The sequence below is a fragment of the Vespa velutina genome, chromosome 25 (assembly GCF_912470025.1).
Source record: "Vespa velutina chromosome 25, iVesVel2.1, whole genome shotgun sequence".
Classification (NCBI taxonomy): Eukaryota; Metazoa; Arthropoda; class Insecta; order Hymenoptera; family Vespidae; genus Vespa; species Vespa velutina.
In genome coordinates this window covers 941448-958738 of record NC_062212.1, presented here as the reverse complement: position 1 = coordinate 958738, position 17291 = coordinate 941448, and the positions used below count along the sequence as shown (strand labels likewise).

The 17291-nt window shown below is 29.9% G+C and overlaps 2 protein-coding genes across 6 annotated transcripts; one reads left to right on the top strand and one right to left on the bottom strand.

Annotated features, from left to right (window-relative positions):
• Positions 1–10240: 10240 nt before the first annotated feature.
• On the bottom strand, positions 10241–14454 carry LOC124957332 (OTU domain-containing protein 7B-like). Of its 5 annotated transcripts, none has more exons than XM_047514292.1 (9): positions 14301–14454; positions 12901–13134; positions 12541–12805; positions 12119–12269; positions 11617–11988; positions 11181–11494; positions 10935–11093; positions 10716–10785; positions 10241–10479 (listed from the first exon to the last, which is right to left on the bottom strand). In XM_047514292.1, the coding sequence occupies exons 2-9, from the start codon at positions 13121–13123 to the stop codon at positions 10378–10380; spliced, it is 1656 nt and encodes a 551-aa protein (XP_047370248.1). In that variant the 5' UTR covers positions 13124–13134; positions 14301–14454; the 3' UTR covers positions 10241–10377. The 5 variants fall into 5 exon arrangements, with proteins under 5 accessions (XP_047370248.1, XP_047370252.1, XP_047370251.1 ...); XM_047514296.1 differs by having other exon boundaries at positions 14291–14396; XM_047514295.1 differs by having other exon boundaries at positions 13812–14386.
• Positions 14455–14827: 373 nt separating this feature from the next.
• On the top strand, positions 14828–17291 carry LOC124957333 (glucosidase 2 subunit beta). The gene is made up of 2 exons (XM_047514297.1): positions 14828–16347; positions 16440–17291. The coding sequence occupies exons 1-2, from the start codon at positions 15438–15440 to the stop codon at positions 17186–17188; spliced, it is 1659 nt and encodes a 552-aa protein (XP_047370253.1). The 5' UTR covers positions 14828–15437; the 3' UTR covers positions 17189–17291.

The window sequence follows — 17291 nt, the reverse complement described above, 5'->3', positions numbered from 1 at the left end:
CGTTTAATTCCATTTTAACCGATTGTCCCACAGTAAGAATTACGTAGATACGATGTTCTACGTATATATGTAGTTTTTTTTACGACGACGCAGCCATTTTTCCTTTTTATTTGTCCTTGTCCTTTTATTTTACCTCTCCTTTTCCTAAAATATATAACGAAAAAGATTCGACGTAATTTACGTAATTTATATACGTGAGGATAGGAGATGGGGTGGGTGGGTGGTTGATGGTGGCGGAGGAAGGACAGGGACAGAGTGGAGGGGGAAATGATAATATATTTTGTAACGTTTCTGGACATATTGAGAAAAATATTTTTCTTTTTTTCTACTTATTTCTCGACGTTTCTACATTTTTTCAAATAAGACTTTTGAACTGGAACAATGGCAAAAACTTTAGAATTTGGAAATATTTGCCAAAAATTAAATTCAATAGATTAAAATCAAATTAATTGTTCTTTCTTTTTTCTTTTTTCTTATTTTCTAAATTGAATTAAATTAAGTTAAATAGAAAAAAAAAAAGAAAAAAAAAAATAACAAAGAAAAAAGAAGAAACAAAACTGAAGAAAATAATAATAAAACCCAGCGTTGGGTCAATTGAACCTTTCGACGTTATTCCTCGTTTTGTACCCTGTGCTCGTCAGTTATTGTTCAGTAGAAGAAATAATTCAAATGAGTTCGATATCACGTAAGGGTAGAATTTTTCAATGCGAAATAAAGAGTAAAAGGGGGTGGGAGGAGGGGGTCGGTGGTAGCAAAAAAAAAAAACATGAAAAAAAAGAAATGAAAAAAAAAGAGAATTAAAAAAGAAAAAAAAAGGAAAAGAAGAAGAAGAACAAAAAATAAAATAGAATAAAAATAAAAGTAGAAAGGGGAAGGGGTAAAAAAAAAAAGTGAAAGGCAAACAAAAGGGAGAAAGTTTTTTAGGGAAGTACAATTTCCATGAGAGTAATTTTGCGTACTGGACGAGACAGACACAGTGAGAAAGAGAAGAGAAGGGAAGGGGGATGGTGGAGGGATGGGAAGAGGGTGAAAGAGAAAATAGGAGAGGAAGAGGGAGAGATGAGTCCGGTCAACGAGAGCACATGAGCTTATTTATTAAACGCTCACCAGCATGCGCCTCTTTAAATCATGTGCATTCCCTCGAGCCACCCACGCCTCTCTAATATTTATTAATCTCGTTCGTACGCTGACCGTTCTTGAACAGAAACGTATGATCATCCCCCTCCCCACTACAGCTTCTTTTTATCCCCACTCCTCTATTTCCATTTTGACACTTATTATTATTATTATTATTATTATTTTTATTTTTATTATTATTTTTCTTTTCTTTTTCCTTTTTTCATATTGAGATTACCTGGAAATTAAATTAAAAAAAAAAAAAAAAAAAAAGTAATAATAATAATAATCTATTGAATATTATTATTCTTTTTAATATTGAAATTAATTAGAAAAAAGAATTATTAAACAAGAACGTGTTAGAAATAAAATCGCAATTATTGCTTTAATATTTTATCAAATTATATTTAACAATAATTAAAAGAAAATATAATAAAGCGTATAAATATTTTTCTTCCTTCTTTTTCTTTTATTTTATTCAATATTTAATTAATAATAATAAATAAATTTTTAATTATAATATCATTCATAAAAAGAATTGAGAAAAATATATTTTTATTTTGTTCAACGTTAAGGGTAGTTTTCGAAATCACTGAAACTTCTCTCTCTCTCTGTTTCTTTTTTTTCTCTCTTGTTTAGTAAGAGAGAAAGAGAGAGAGAGAGAGAGAGAGAGAGAGAGAGAGAGACAGACGGATGGATGTACTTTAGGGATGCGCGCACGTGAGACACGACGGGGTGAGAGTATTAAGGGTGGGTGATAGTAATTTCACACATGACGTAACAACGTACTACCCTTCGTGCCACCAGTTTTCTACCGGAAGCGAGTCAACCCTTCGTCCTATACTCAAGTCTACGGCCAATGTAACCCCCTCCAAGAAATTGTATTTTCTCTTATTTATATACATGTTCATATATTCAAGTTCATATGTTCATATTAATCTGTTCGTATTCGTGCGTTTATGTCAATGTCTTTCTTTCATGTATTAATGTTCATTAGGAACATGTTCATTTCTTCGTGCACATTAAGAACATGTTCACGAAGATCATATTCATTCAAAAACATGTTCGTGTGTTCACGTTCACAAAAATCATATTCATGAAAAACATGTTCGCGTGTTCACGTTCATAAAGGACATGTTCGAGTGTTCATGTTCATGAAGAACATGTTCGTGTGTTCATGTTCATAAAGAACATGTACGAGTGTTCACGTTAATGAAAAACATGTTCGTATGTTCATATTCACGAAGAACATGTTCGTATTTATGAAGAACATGTTCATGTCTATATATTCATATTTTATCAATCTCTACAATTATATACGGCAGAGTTAGATCGTTTACATCGGTGTTACATATCATTGACATATTGCATAGGGTGTTACACGTTACATGAACATAAAACATTAAGGATACCTCTTATAAAATATTTATTATCACTATTCTCATTTCTTTAATCCATCTCTTTTCCTCTTTCCCTCTTTGATTCACTCTTTCTCTTCTTTTTTCCTGCATACCAGTTAGTTGGTCAATGCTTTCGAAGCCTCTAGGCACTGTTAAAAGATTCAAATAGGTTTCCGCGGACATCTCAACGAATTTCTTCTCTATCTATCTCTTTCTCAAACCCCTAATCCCCTATTCTCATTCCCTTTAACACCACCTCCCCCTAACCCCACCATCACCATTACCACTCGTTCCCCGAAGATATTTAATATTCCTCCTCTTCTCCTCACACTCAACTATCTCATCCCTCATCATCACCATCATCATCATCATCCTCCTCCTCCTCTTCCTCCTCCTCCTCCTCCTCTACCCCCTCCCCACCTTTCATACCTCTTGGTAAAACCTCTGAACGGCCTTGAAAAACGAAAGAAAAAGATTTAGATGAGGGAGGGAATGGAGGGGATGGGGAAGACGGGGGAGGGGATGGGGAAGACGGGGGAGGGGATGGGGAAGGCGGGGGAGGGGATAGGAAGGGATGTAGACAGGAACACGAAGTGTAGATTTCCTAGAAATGTTAGCTAATTAAATATTAAAATTTCATTCGCTTTTGGTTGGAAAATGATATCAAATGTTCTACTTCTCCGCATCCCGCCCTCTCCCCTCTATCTACACGACCTCATCTCATCTGTATCCATCTCACCCAATTCTTCCACAATCCATTCCTTTCTCATCCCCTTATTATCCATCTATGGTTACTCTACTTTTCATCGTCCCTCATCGGTGTCCGGGAGAGGGATGGTGGGTGGTACGAGGGGATGAAATATCCATCCGGTAAGATGCTTCCTTTCCGTGATCTAACTGAATGACGATTTTGATTCAAAAAAAAAAAAAAAAAAAAAAAAAAAAAAAAAGAGAAAAAGAATTAAAAAAAATGAAAAAAATAAATCATTATTTTTCTTTATACTTGAAACATTATTTGTCTTGACGATTGATTATTGATTTATTACGAAATTTAACAAATTCCAAAAATACATGTGATCACGTAAATTAGATAAATCAAAAAAGAAAAACAAAAAGAAAAGAAAAAGAGAAAAAAGGAGAACAGAAAAAGTAAAATTTATCGAAAAATCTTTTTTCTATTTTGTACACCGTTGTAAAAATAATAATTACAATTCTACGAATAAAATTGTAATGTGTTAAATTTTAATAAATTCATTATATCTGAACGATCGAAGTGAATTAATAAAAAAAAAATTTTTCTCTCAGTAAATATATTCTATTTGATAGAATTAATTAATCGATTAATAAAAATTTACTTATAACCTGAAAACTAATGAGAAACGTATGATTAATCCTATTATTATCTATTATCTACAAGATTGATCTCATTTGCATAAATCTTTGAATCTATGGATCTATGGATCATTATCAATAAATGTATGAGGAAAAAATTGTATGTCACTTGATTGAGAAATTATCTTACGCATTATCTTACGTCAAAGAATACAATACATATAGCACATAAACACATACATATTTCCTCACACATATAATACACACACACATATCACATAGAGATAGGGTGATAAAAGTCTAACGAGAGGCTTTTTTTCTCCCCGAAAATCTCGGGCAGCCCCAAACGTTCGTAAAGTCTCTCTTATTTTCGATCTAGCCAAAGGGACGCGCAACGGCTATCGAATAATCCGAATAATGCGATTCTACAAGGGATGAATTGGGAAATCGGTGGTAGTATTGGGTCGAAGCCAATCTAATGTGCCTCGACGGCTGACAATGGCGGCGTGGCAATGATTTCCGATGAGCAGATCGACGAGAGAACGAAGAGGGTGGAGGGTGGATTTTGGGTGTTAGCTGAGAGACGAGAATAGGTAGACATAGGGGGGTGGTTAGCGAGGGTTGAACGTGCGCAGTAAGAGAAAGAGAGATTGAAAGATGAATAGGTAAAGAGAAATATACACACACATATATATATATATATATAAACATATATAAATATATAAATATATATATATATATAGGGTGGACTAAAAAGTTTTTAGGTGAGGGAATAATCAAAAGTTCCTAAATGATATTAAAAATTAATTACTATCTTTCGAAACATTAAAAAAAAGAAAAAAAAAAAAAAAAAAGAAAAAGATACGTAATATCAATTAATTAATTGATTAATACTTCGTGACCGAACATATTCTGTGTTATTAGTATTAGTATGATCGTACATAGAAAAGAGAAAAGAAATAAATAAAAAGAAATTAAAACGAACGATCTCGAAGAAGGGATGAGAGGGATTGGTGGAGGTAGGGGATGAAATAATTATATCTCTTTCTAATCATCAGGGAATTTTATCTTGCGTGTACCGTATACCATCACCCTTTCAATCTCAATTCGATTAACATCTTTTACTCATATCTAGAAAATTTTTCATCAACTTATACATATATATACGTGTGAGTAAGAATTTGAATGTGTATGTAATATACATATATATATTCAATATTTGCAGCTGGGCTGTTTAAGGATTGCAGCCGATTTTCCCCTCTTTCTACCTGATAATTTAGCGAACGGCCATTCAACCCTCGTTTCGCTATCTCCAAACCACCCCCCACCCAACCATCCATCCCTCCGTCCTTCCTGAACTCGTATCTACCACTTCTTCCCTTTTTGGCGCTGAGGGAATCGACCGTTGTAAAGTAATAAAAAAAAAAGAAAAAAAAAAAGAAAAAGAAAAAAAATAATAATAAAAAAGAAAGAGAAAAAAAAGAAAAAAGAGAGAGAGAGAGAGAGAGAATGATTGGATGAAGGGTCAGGTGATTTGGTCTTTTTGAAGATCGTGCAATTTTTTTTACTGTTACTCGGTAACGTTCAGGAAATCAAGAAAAGGTGAAAAATGTTCTCGTGTTTAGTATTTTTTTCCTATTAATTTTCATTTTTCTATCACTTCACCCTTTCTATCATCCCTCTTCCTAACTCTCAGATCGATTAATTTTAATGATACTGAGAATTGTCTCAGGGAGCTTTTTTTCTTTTCTTTTTTTTCTTTTTCTTTTCCTTTAATCGTAAAATTATTTTATTGTCGGATAGATTGAAAAAAAAAAAAGAAACAAAAAAAAATTTTAAAAAGAAAAAATAACCTCCTACGTGTGTAATTGTGTGAGAGGTTTATCGAGGGATAATAAAAAAAAAAATAAAAAAAAAAAAAAAAAAAAAAAAGAAATAATAAGGGAAATTCTTCTTTTCTTTTCGTTTTTTTTTTTTTCATCTTCTTCTTCTTCTTTCTTCTTCCTTAGCAATTCTTTTCTGCCCCTTTTGGTACACCTTTATCTTTGTTTGGCCGACACCTCAGTCCTCTCCCTGTTTGCTTCCCCAACGTTGCTCCCATTTTACCCCCTGTGTTACTATCTCTTCACCCTTATAACAGAATACGACCCTCTTTTTCCTCGGAATTTACTTTTCTCCAGTAACGAAGTTGACGTACAAAAAAAAAAAAAAGGAAAAAAAAAAAAGAAAGAAAAAAAGAAAAAAGGAAAAAGAAGAAAGAAAAAAGCAAAAAATAAAATAAAAAATTTAACGGAGGAATAGATGAAAGAGAGAGAGAGAGAGAGAGAGAAAGAGAGAGAAAGAGAGAATGAGAATAAAAAATTGAAATAATTTATATTAAGTATAATATTTTTTTTTTAATTAAATAATTTAAATTAACAATAATAATAAATATTATTATTTTAATTAATAATAATAATCCTTTCCTTTATTTTTCTTTTCTCGATGGAATAATTCGAAATGAAAATTATTAATAATAATAATAATAATAATAATAATAATAATAATAATAATAATGTAAATTAAAAATAATAATCCTTCTCTTTACTTTTTATTCTCGATAATACAAAATAAAAAATTAATAATAACTAATAATAATAAAAATAATAATAATAATAATAATAATATTTTGTTCCTCTTTTTAAATTAAATAATCTCACATATATATATATATATATATATATATAAAATCAATTTCAATGATAAAACAAATTTAAAAAGACAATCAGTTTCTCTATAACTCGCTCGTTTTTACAATACTTAATATTATAATTATTAATTTTCATTGGTTACCGGTATAATTTAAAATTTAAAAAAAAAAACAAAAAAATAAAAAACAGAGGAAGAGAAAAAAAAGGGCCAAATAAAACAAGACAGAAGAAAAAATGAGGAAAAACAAAAAAAAGAAAAAACAAAAAAAAAAGGAAAAAAAAAGAACGAATACGGACGTCCAATTTCTTTCGAATTACTCCCAAGACGACCATAGATATATCTTTTTTTTTTTTCTTTTCTTTTCTTCTTTTTTTTTTGTTTTTGTTTTTTTTGTTTTTTGTTTTTTTTTTTTTTTTTTTCTTAAGTTTCATCATAAAAATTTCAAATCCATGCAGCAGAAGGAAAAGGGAGGTAACGAGAAAATGTTTTCGAAGAATTCGTCGGAAACATTCTTACAAGTCCCCAAAGTATAGTAACTTCAACCCCCTCGTCCTTCCCCCCCCCCCAGTCCCCCAAGCGCACACCATAGAACTCTCCCTATCATCCTCCCCCTCCAACCCCTATTACCACCACTACGATCACCACCATCACACGCTGTATGCTACGCCGAAGTAACCTTATGACCGACCCATGCAAAATGAACGTGCATCCCCCCCACTCTTTTTTTTTTTTCGAAGCAACCCTTAACCCTACTGCATAATGTATTAACTCGTTGCAGTTTATTCAAATCTTTAATACCTTCCTCCCTCTTTTCTTCTTTCTTTCTTTTTTTTTATTACTTTTCATTTACCTAAAAAAGAAAAAAAAAAAAAAGAAAAAATAGAAGAAGAGAAAAAATCATTTAATTATTCTAATATTTTTCTTCAATTAAATATAATGAATGTGTGTATTGGTAAATTGATATTTTTGTGTCTGTGTGTGTGTGTGTATTGATTTCATTAAATGGCTAGAAAACATGTCGTAGATGTGGAAAATGTGGTTGTCACTACAGTTCAACCCTTATCCTTTCAGCTTCTCAACCACCATCCCCTCCACCCCTCTCTTCCATCCCTTCCTCCAATCCCTTTTCTCCGTTTTAACGTACTTACATGTCCCGTACGACGTTACAAACTACCAGAACGGTATTACAAGCCACAAATTACGCTTAGTTTCTGACTAGTAATGTTCTATATGTGTGTGTGTGTATATGAGAGAGAGAAATTGCTTTTAGCATCCGTCAGAGAGAAAGAGAGAAAGAGAGAGAGAGAGAGAAAGAAAGAGAGAGAGATAGAGAGAGAGAGAGAGGGAGAGGGAGAGAAAGATATTTGAGTGAATTAATTTATAATAATTATATAAATAAATAAATAAATTAATTAATTAATTAATTAATTGATATAATAAAAATGTTGAGAACAATTTGAATGAATTTTTAATAATATTTTTACACTTCTTTCATTTTTATTTTCTTTTTTAAATTACTATGATGTTATTAATTAATAAAAATATATTATATATATATATATATATATATATATATATATATATATATATATATATGCATGTATGTATGTGTGCATTAACGTTATCATAATATTATGTTTATAATGATGTTATTAATTTATATAATATATTGTAAATATTAATGTAAATATATTTCATTATTGATTTATAATTTAATATTGAAATTTTAGACTGATTTTTTTCCCTATGATTTTTTTTTCCTTTTCTTTCTTTTTTTCTTTTTTCTTTGATTTATACACAAACACACATACACACAGACACACAAACAATTAATTTCAATTGAAATAAATATTGTAATTATATTATTGTAATTAGAATAAAAAGATAATTATAATATACATTTATTAACTAATACTGAAGAAAAAAGAAAGAAATAAATAAATAAATAAAAAAAAAAAGTGACAGTAAAATTAATTTTAATTCTATCTTTATTCACACATACACATACACATTCAAAAATGTATTTAATCAGAATTTAATATACCAAAGTAAAGTTGTTCTTTTTTCTTTTTTCTTTTTTGCAAATTTTGTTTCACTTTTGTTTCATCATTTTTATTTAATTTCTTCAATTAATTTAATATGAAATTAATGTCGATCAAAATTAATATAAAAAAAAAAAAATATATATATAATAATAATAATAATAATATATATATATATATAATGTTTTTTTTTTATTAAATATTGTGATTAATAATAATTATAAATTATTAAGAAAGAAAAAAATATATATATATATATATCTACATTAACAATAAAATTAATATTTAAAATATATTATATATAAATTATTAGAGTGAGGGGTGCGGGGGGAGGCCATTATAACAATAAATTTCACGCTTAATACAATTCTTGGATTAATGTCTACTAATGTATCTACTAATTAATCATAATTAAATAAAAATTCTTCTCTTGCGAATAATTAATAATTAACATCCCTCTGTCTTCCCATTTTTTTCAACTTTGTGTAATATCTTACATGATCAATATTATCATAAACTTCAACCATACAATTACACGATGTGTAAAAAAATATTTTTCCTTTATTTTTCACACAATTTTACAATGCAAACAACGTTGGCCGATCGATGATTACGATTTTTTTTTTTTTTTTTTTTGTTACGACAAATGAAATCGATCGTTCATTATACGCGAGTTTTTATTATTATTATTATTATTATTATTATTATTATTATTATTATTATTATTATTATTATGATTATTAATATTAATATTATTATAATTATTATTATTATTATTTTTATTATCATAAGAATAAATGTTCAAAGCAAGATTAAATAAGTACAGAGCGTTATAAATGAAATCGTTAGTGTGGTCGTTGCAGTATATATGTATGTATGTAAATATATATACATATACATATATACATATATATATGTATATACATACACATACATACACATCCTAATATCCATTGTACTGATTCACATTGAGTATTGTTAGTTAATTATTAGTCTTTAAATGTATATATTTTATATTTATAATGAATAACACAAAAAAGGCACATGTACATATATGTACATATATATATATATATATATATATATATATATATATATAAGCAGTATTTGATCAATATTTTTATATTATATTATTATTGAATCAGCAGTATTTGAAAAATATATAATCTCTTGAAACACTTTTTTGCCTTTTTTTTCTTTTTGTATGTTTTTTTTTTTCTTTCTATTTTGTGTTCTTTTTTTTTTCACTTTTGGTTTTGGCTATAACATGTAGGAAAGGCGTTCTCTGTTGTATAAAGAACATTATATCGGCTATGATTATTGGATACATATTGTACGATATGCATTTTTAATTTTAATGAATCAATGAGAATGTTAATAAATAAATAAAGAGCGAGAGAGAGAGAGAGAAAAAAAATAAGGAGCGAGAAAGAAAGAAAGAGAGAGAGAGAGAGAGATAGAGAGATAGAGTACAAAGAATGATAACGAAGAGGAAAGATAAATTTTCTATTTTATGATTGATTTATATGATTCATATTAACGAAGAACTTAATTTCTTTATATATATATATATATATATGTATATATATATATGTATATATATATATGTATATATATATATGTATATATATATATATATATATATATATATATATATATGTATGTATGCTATTCGGTGGTTTTTTTCTTTTTTAATCATGATTATTGTCATGCTTTGTTACAAGGAAGATGGGAAAAAAAAAAAAGAAAAAAAAAAGAAAAGGACATAAAATAAAATAAAAGAAACGCAGTTGTGTTCAGCAATAACGTCGATTAGCCCAACATTGCGAACAATAATATTCATTTTCTGGTGAGCCAAAAAATTGGCAATGTTCACTGCGACATTCCTTTACGCAAGCCTAAAAAAACAAACAAAAAAAAAGATAAAAAAAAAAAAAAAAAAAAATAAAAAAAAAAGAACAAGAAAAATTGAATATAAATACATATTTTATATTAGCATTCCATTTTCTTTTTAATTTGTAAATTTTTTTTTTTTTTTTTTTTTTCATATAAATATATATATATCTAAATAAAATATTAACTATATATATATATATATATGTATGTATGTACGCTCTATTTTGCAAAGACATACCCGCAAATTACTATTCCATGACTGTCGATCACCCTTTTCAGGCGACGTATGATCATTATAGAATGTTGATCTATGAGAAAGATAATTGATATATATACTTTTCAAGAACAATGATAACAACAGCAATATAACTATTACTACTATTACTATTACTACTATTAATAATAATAATAATAATCTAATGACGATTGATTTTAATATACATTATTATTAATGTACCTTGAAAGATAAAGCGTACGGTCTTTATTTGGATGCGTTGGTAATAATTTGCTGACACTTGCATGACTACCATGATCACTCGCAGCATAGAATTTTGATTTCCCTGCACCATAATTCATTTCACAACCAGTTTCGTCCAATTGATGATCTTGAACATACCTAGACCAATGAGATATATTATTGACTAAGATTTATAATGAAAATTACAATTAATTAATTAATTAATTAATTATTTAATTAATTAACCTGTCATGGGCACATTCGAGATAATTTTGTAACATCTGATCGACATATTGATGACGTCTACTTTTCATTTTGATGCATAACAATCCTTCCGTAGAATTACAACCGCTTGAAGATGATGGCGGACTTTTTGGCCTTTTTGCGAACCAAAATTTTTTACTCATTGATTTACCAATCGATCCAAATTGTTTAGCAACTCCTAATAATTGTTTAGCTGTCTTTGACAAGGAACCATCTGTATCGGACAACCTATCTATATCCTCCGACGTGAAATTAACATATTCACAGTCTAAATAATCTCTTATCAATATCTCCATCTATATTTGTGTATACATTTTAAAAAAAAGAAAAAAAACACAATGATTTGTAAACCTATTTAAAAAAATCACATCAACGATATATAAATGTTATAATTAAATTGATATCTGTAAATTATTACCGTGCTTTGTTCGCAGGTCAATAAATCACGTGATCCATCGATCCAATCCCAATCAGGACCAGGATCTACAGCGAATAAAACTGGTAATATTTGACCAGTGTCAGGATCAACCAATGGTATACTAACACCTTCATTATTATCATCGCCAATGTCATTATGTCCATGTACGGTAACCAACGGTGAGAAATGTGCAGAATGATAAGCCAATAATAAAGGAGTTCTATGACAATTAGCAGATGATATTTCTAATGGTAAATATACACCTCCAAATGGTATTGGAGCCAATGCCACTCCTTCTGCATCTTTTAACATTGTTTCCGCAATTACTATTATAGGTCTTCTTAAAACATGTGCCAATGCCAATACGTGTACCTGAATCAGATGATTTATAAGATTTAAAAAGAAAAAAAAAAAACAAAACAAAAAAAAATAGAGAGTGAGAGAGAGAGAGAGAGATAAGAAATTATATTACAAAATATACAAATGTTATTATATTGTTTACTTCTTCAAGACTTTGATAAGAAGTGGCCGTTTGATTCCTAATTATTGGTGATGCCATATCCACTATTGTTTGCCATTCAGATAACCATTCGGCTTCCGTATAAGACAAACCTGAGACAGCATTTAAACCCATCTGACGCCATTTCCATCTTCTATTATAAATTATAAAGTATAATATTTTAATTAATATTTTTCTTATCACATATACATATCATTGGAAATGATATGATTGGAAACTATGAAACGGGCGTTGAATGATAATAAATGACTAAACAAAAGCGCCCGTTTCATACTTTCCAACTCGATACTCATTAGATTGGAAACTATGAAACGGACGTTGAATGAATATAAATGACTAAAGAAAAATACCCGTTTCATAGTTTCCAACCTAATATATATATATATATATACATTTTTACATACCTAAAAAGAGCATGCCGATATTCTCCCTTGTTCAATGTATTATGCAAAGTTTCTCTCAATGTAAGTAATCGATCATGGAAACCCCACATACCAAGTGAAGCTGCATGAAGTAAACAATTGCCATCGCCTGATGTTGCTAATGGCCATAAAACTCTGTTACTTCCATTTTTACTGGCGCACCACCAATTCAATCTACCTGCCGCTTCTAACGAGGACATACATCCACCTTCTATTAAATCCTTTTCCAAAAATTGACGGAACGAATCTATAAAAAAAAAATAAATAAATAAATAAATAAAAAGTAAAAAGGAAATAAATTGATTGTAATGATATAATTATGATCAATATTAATATCAATACCTGGATATACCGATAAGTCGGGTAAAGAAAATGTAAATTCGGGCATATCCAATGATCCCAATGTCGCAAATTGGGAACGTGCATAGGAAACTATAGCGGCATTTTCTGTAGCTCTAGAAATTCCTCTTGCCAATTTTTTACTACCTCCATTAACATTTTCCAATCCATTATTTGATGTTGTCTCTTTCTCCAAACCATCATACATGGATAAACCACCGCTCATAACACTTATGTCTGAAAAAAAAAAAAAAAAAAAGAAGAAAAGAAAATGCAAGGAAAAAAAAAAAGAAAATTATACTCTCATTAACGTCAAACTTATTACATAATCGATTTACATCGGTCGAAATAATATTATAATCTTTTATATGTTATACGATTATTTCAATTATTATCGTTTAAAATGTAACAATGATAAAATAAATTCACAAGTAAAGCAAACTTTTTTTTTTTTTTTTTTTTTTTTTTTTCAAAATGACATGACAATAAATATATTTCTAGTTCAGATGATTACAAATGTATCCACACACACAAACACACACACACATATATATATATGTACATATACATATGTAAATATATGTATATATAAATTTATAAAAATAGGACAAGGTTTTGGTTGTAGGAATGCATTAATAAAAATCCAGTCATAAATGTGGTTACCATCACGTTCATCCACAAAATATATATATATACGTGTATTACGTTGGCGTAACTTATTATTAAAACTAGTTATGAAAAAGGAAAACATAAATGCATTAGTAGATGACACATTCATATATATATATATATAAATATTTTTTGTAAGTAGTTTTAACGTCGTATATATAAATATATATGTCCAAGTTCGTAATATATATGTATATATATATATATACGTAACAACGCATTTGAGTTTTCAAATTAAACCTTACTCTGTCTGCTATTTGTCTTTCTCTTTCTCTCTTTCTATCTTTCTCTCTTTCTATCTTTCTATCTCTCTATCTCTCTATCTCTCTCTTACACACACACACGCACACGCACACACACTTTCACGTATATTGAATTAGTGCAGCGAACCGTGATGGTTTCGACTTATTACGTAGCTTACGAACGGGCGTCCCTTAACCAAACTTTTTTCGACGATTTATTCATATTATTTTGCTACGCTAATAATATTAATCGCGAGAAAAAGAAAAATATTAATCGCGTATCTTTGAATAATGAACGTAAAGGAAAAAAGGAGAGTGAGAGAGAGAGAGTGAAAGAGGAAAAAATAAAAATCAAGAGAAAAAAAAAAAGAGAAAAGGTTAAGGAGAAAACAAAAGAAGGAGTGGAAAAAAAAAGATGGACGAATGGATGGACGGATGGATGGATGGTTAAACGAAGAAAATCGAGACGATTAAAATCGTACGTAAATATACCACTTCGATAGTTAAGCTTCGCGGCTACGTAGCCTACTGCACGAAATTCTGTGAAAATAGTTCTAATGTATACTGGCCGGTAATGGTGGGGGGGATAGGCCAGGGACGTGGTGGGGAGTGAGAGAAAAGAGAGGTGAATATATAGGAAGAAGGACCAACGGAAACAAGATATCGTCTGTTGGTCGCGTGCGGTAATTTTTAACTGGTCACGTGGTATATTTATCACGATAATGATACAATACATAAAATTTTATTTATCTCGATTTCTAACGCACACACACACACACACACAAATATATATATATATATATAAACTTTTATTTTACGAACGTATAAGTGTCGATGGAATTATTAATATAACCTATACAAAAAAAAAAAAAAAGAAGAAATACAAAAGGGAATAAATAAAAAATAACCTTTAAATATATTTATATACATACATATACATATATATATATATATATGTATGTATGTATATAAATGAAAAATGAGCGTAAAAATGATTTCACTATAGATAAGCGTCCTCCGTGAGAAGATATGGAAATGAGATGAGAACGCTCGAATGAGACGCTTTAGCGTCCATCTTGATAATGAAGATGGCGTCCGCTCGGCACGCACCCTATACCTATCTTGATAACAAAGATGTCACTCGATATAACTGTTCGACGGCCATCTTGATAATGTATAGATGGCGCTGTATATGTCCGACGATCATCTCGATAATAAAGATGGCGCTCGATACATCGATAGGCAACCATCTCGATAAGAAACAAACATGGCGCTTCGATACATTCGTCGTCCATCTTGTATCGGGTTTCCCTTCTTATCTATATTTCCTTTCGTTTTATCTTGTGACAGGACACACGTATGAGAATATATGGAGAAATAGTTCTCTCTGTGTTGTATATACGTGAATATCCATGTAAAGTCACCCTTTTGTTCACTCGTAGTGTGGTACTTTGTCCGTTGGGTTCCTCTTGGGTTAAAAGGAGAGAAGAAAAGTGTTACTTACACTTAAGGATTTAACATAGAAATAAGAAGGGGGAAAAAGAAAAAAGAAGAAAAAGGAAAAAAAAAAGGAAAAGAAATTGGTTTAAGTGGAGTAATTCTCCCGCAAAATAGCAACAGGTATAAAGCATGCTGATGAGGATGAAAGAATATTCGTTATATTTAATTATATTGGTATGTATCAATCTATTCGATAAATTTGGCCACGTAACCGGCTCCCAGGTTTTACATATTCGTGGTATACCTGTTTCAAAAAGTACACTTTATAATCCCGAGCGTGATTTCGAATGTCTCGATGGTAGCCTTTTAATACCGTTCAATTATGTCAATGATGATTATTGCGATTGCGGTGATGGTAGCGATGAACCCGGTACGTCTGCCTGTAGAAATGGTTCATTTTATTGTAAAAATTTTGGACACAAATCTATTTACGTACCGTCTACATGGGTGAACGATGGTATTTGTGATTGTTGCGATGGTACCGATGAATATTCCTCTAATAAACAATGCGTTAATAATTGTCATGATCTTGGTAGAGAGGCTAGATTGGAGGCACAAAAAGCTGAAGAATTAAAGAAGGAGGGTAATAAAATACGAATGGAAATGATTGGTAAAGGTAAACAGATTAAAAGTGATACTCAGGTACATTTAATGAAATTATGGGTAGATTATGAGGAAGCTACTAGGAATAAAAAGGAAAAGGAGATATTAAAAAGTCAAGCCGAAGAGAGAGAAACATTAGCTTTGGAAAAATATAAACCGGTTGAGCCCGAACAAATTCACACCGAAGAAACTATTGAAAAAGAAGAGATTGTTAAGTCAGAAGCTATGGATTATTTTAAAATGTTAGATTCTGATGATAGTAATACGGTGACAATAGCTGAATTACAGACCAGAGTTACATTCGATAAGGATCATAATGGTGTTGTAACCGAAGAGGAAGCAATGTATTTTTTGAATAATCAAAAGGAAATTTCTATGAAAGAATTCATTGAAACAGCTTGGGGTAATATTAAACCATTTGTCATGCTTGAACAAGGTCAATCATTTTTATATCAACATTGTTATTATTTAAATAATCAAATCTTTTATTAATAATCTATTTAATTATTTCATATTATTTTCATTTAGGTATATTCAAACAACCAAAATCTAAAGGAAAAGAGGAGAAGAAGGAAAAGGAGAATGTGGAAGGAGATGAGGAAGAAGAAGAAGAAGAAGAAGAAGAAGAAGAAGGAATAGAAGAAGAAGAAGAAGATGTAAAAGAAACTTTGGACAAGGTACATAACAAAGAAGAACAGGATAATGTCGAAGAAGAGGATGTTTCTACGGAGGAACATGAAAAAGAAATTGAAGAACAAGAATCTGAGATACAATATGACGAAGAGACTCAAGTATTAATAGATGAAGCAACAAGTGCACGTGAACGTTATCAGGAAGCTGAAAAGGCGGTTAATGATTTAAATGCAGAAATTAAACGATTAGAGGAAAAATTAGAACGTGATTATGGAAAGGAGGATGAATTTGTTACATTGGATGGAGAATGTTTCGATTATTCCGATTTAGAATATATTTATTCACTTTGTTTATTTGGTAAAGCATCACAAAGATCTAAATCTGGTGGGAATGAGGTTAGTTTAGGACATTGGAATGAATGGTCAGGCGGTCAGATTAATAAATATTCTAAAATGAAATATGACAAGGGTCTTACATGTTGGAATGGTCCAGCACGTTCAACGATAGTTACTTTAATTTGCGGCAAAGAAAATAAACTTATTTCCGTAATGGAACCAAGCCGTTGCGAATATGCAATGGAATTTGCAACACCGGCACTATGCAATCCAAGTATGGAACCTAAAGATTCGCATGATGAATTGTAAATTTTTATTTTTCCTGTCTGTGTGATTTTTTTTTCCTTTTTTTTTTTTTTTTCATAAATGAGTAACATTCAATGGCGCACGTTTCAGTATATATATATATATA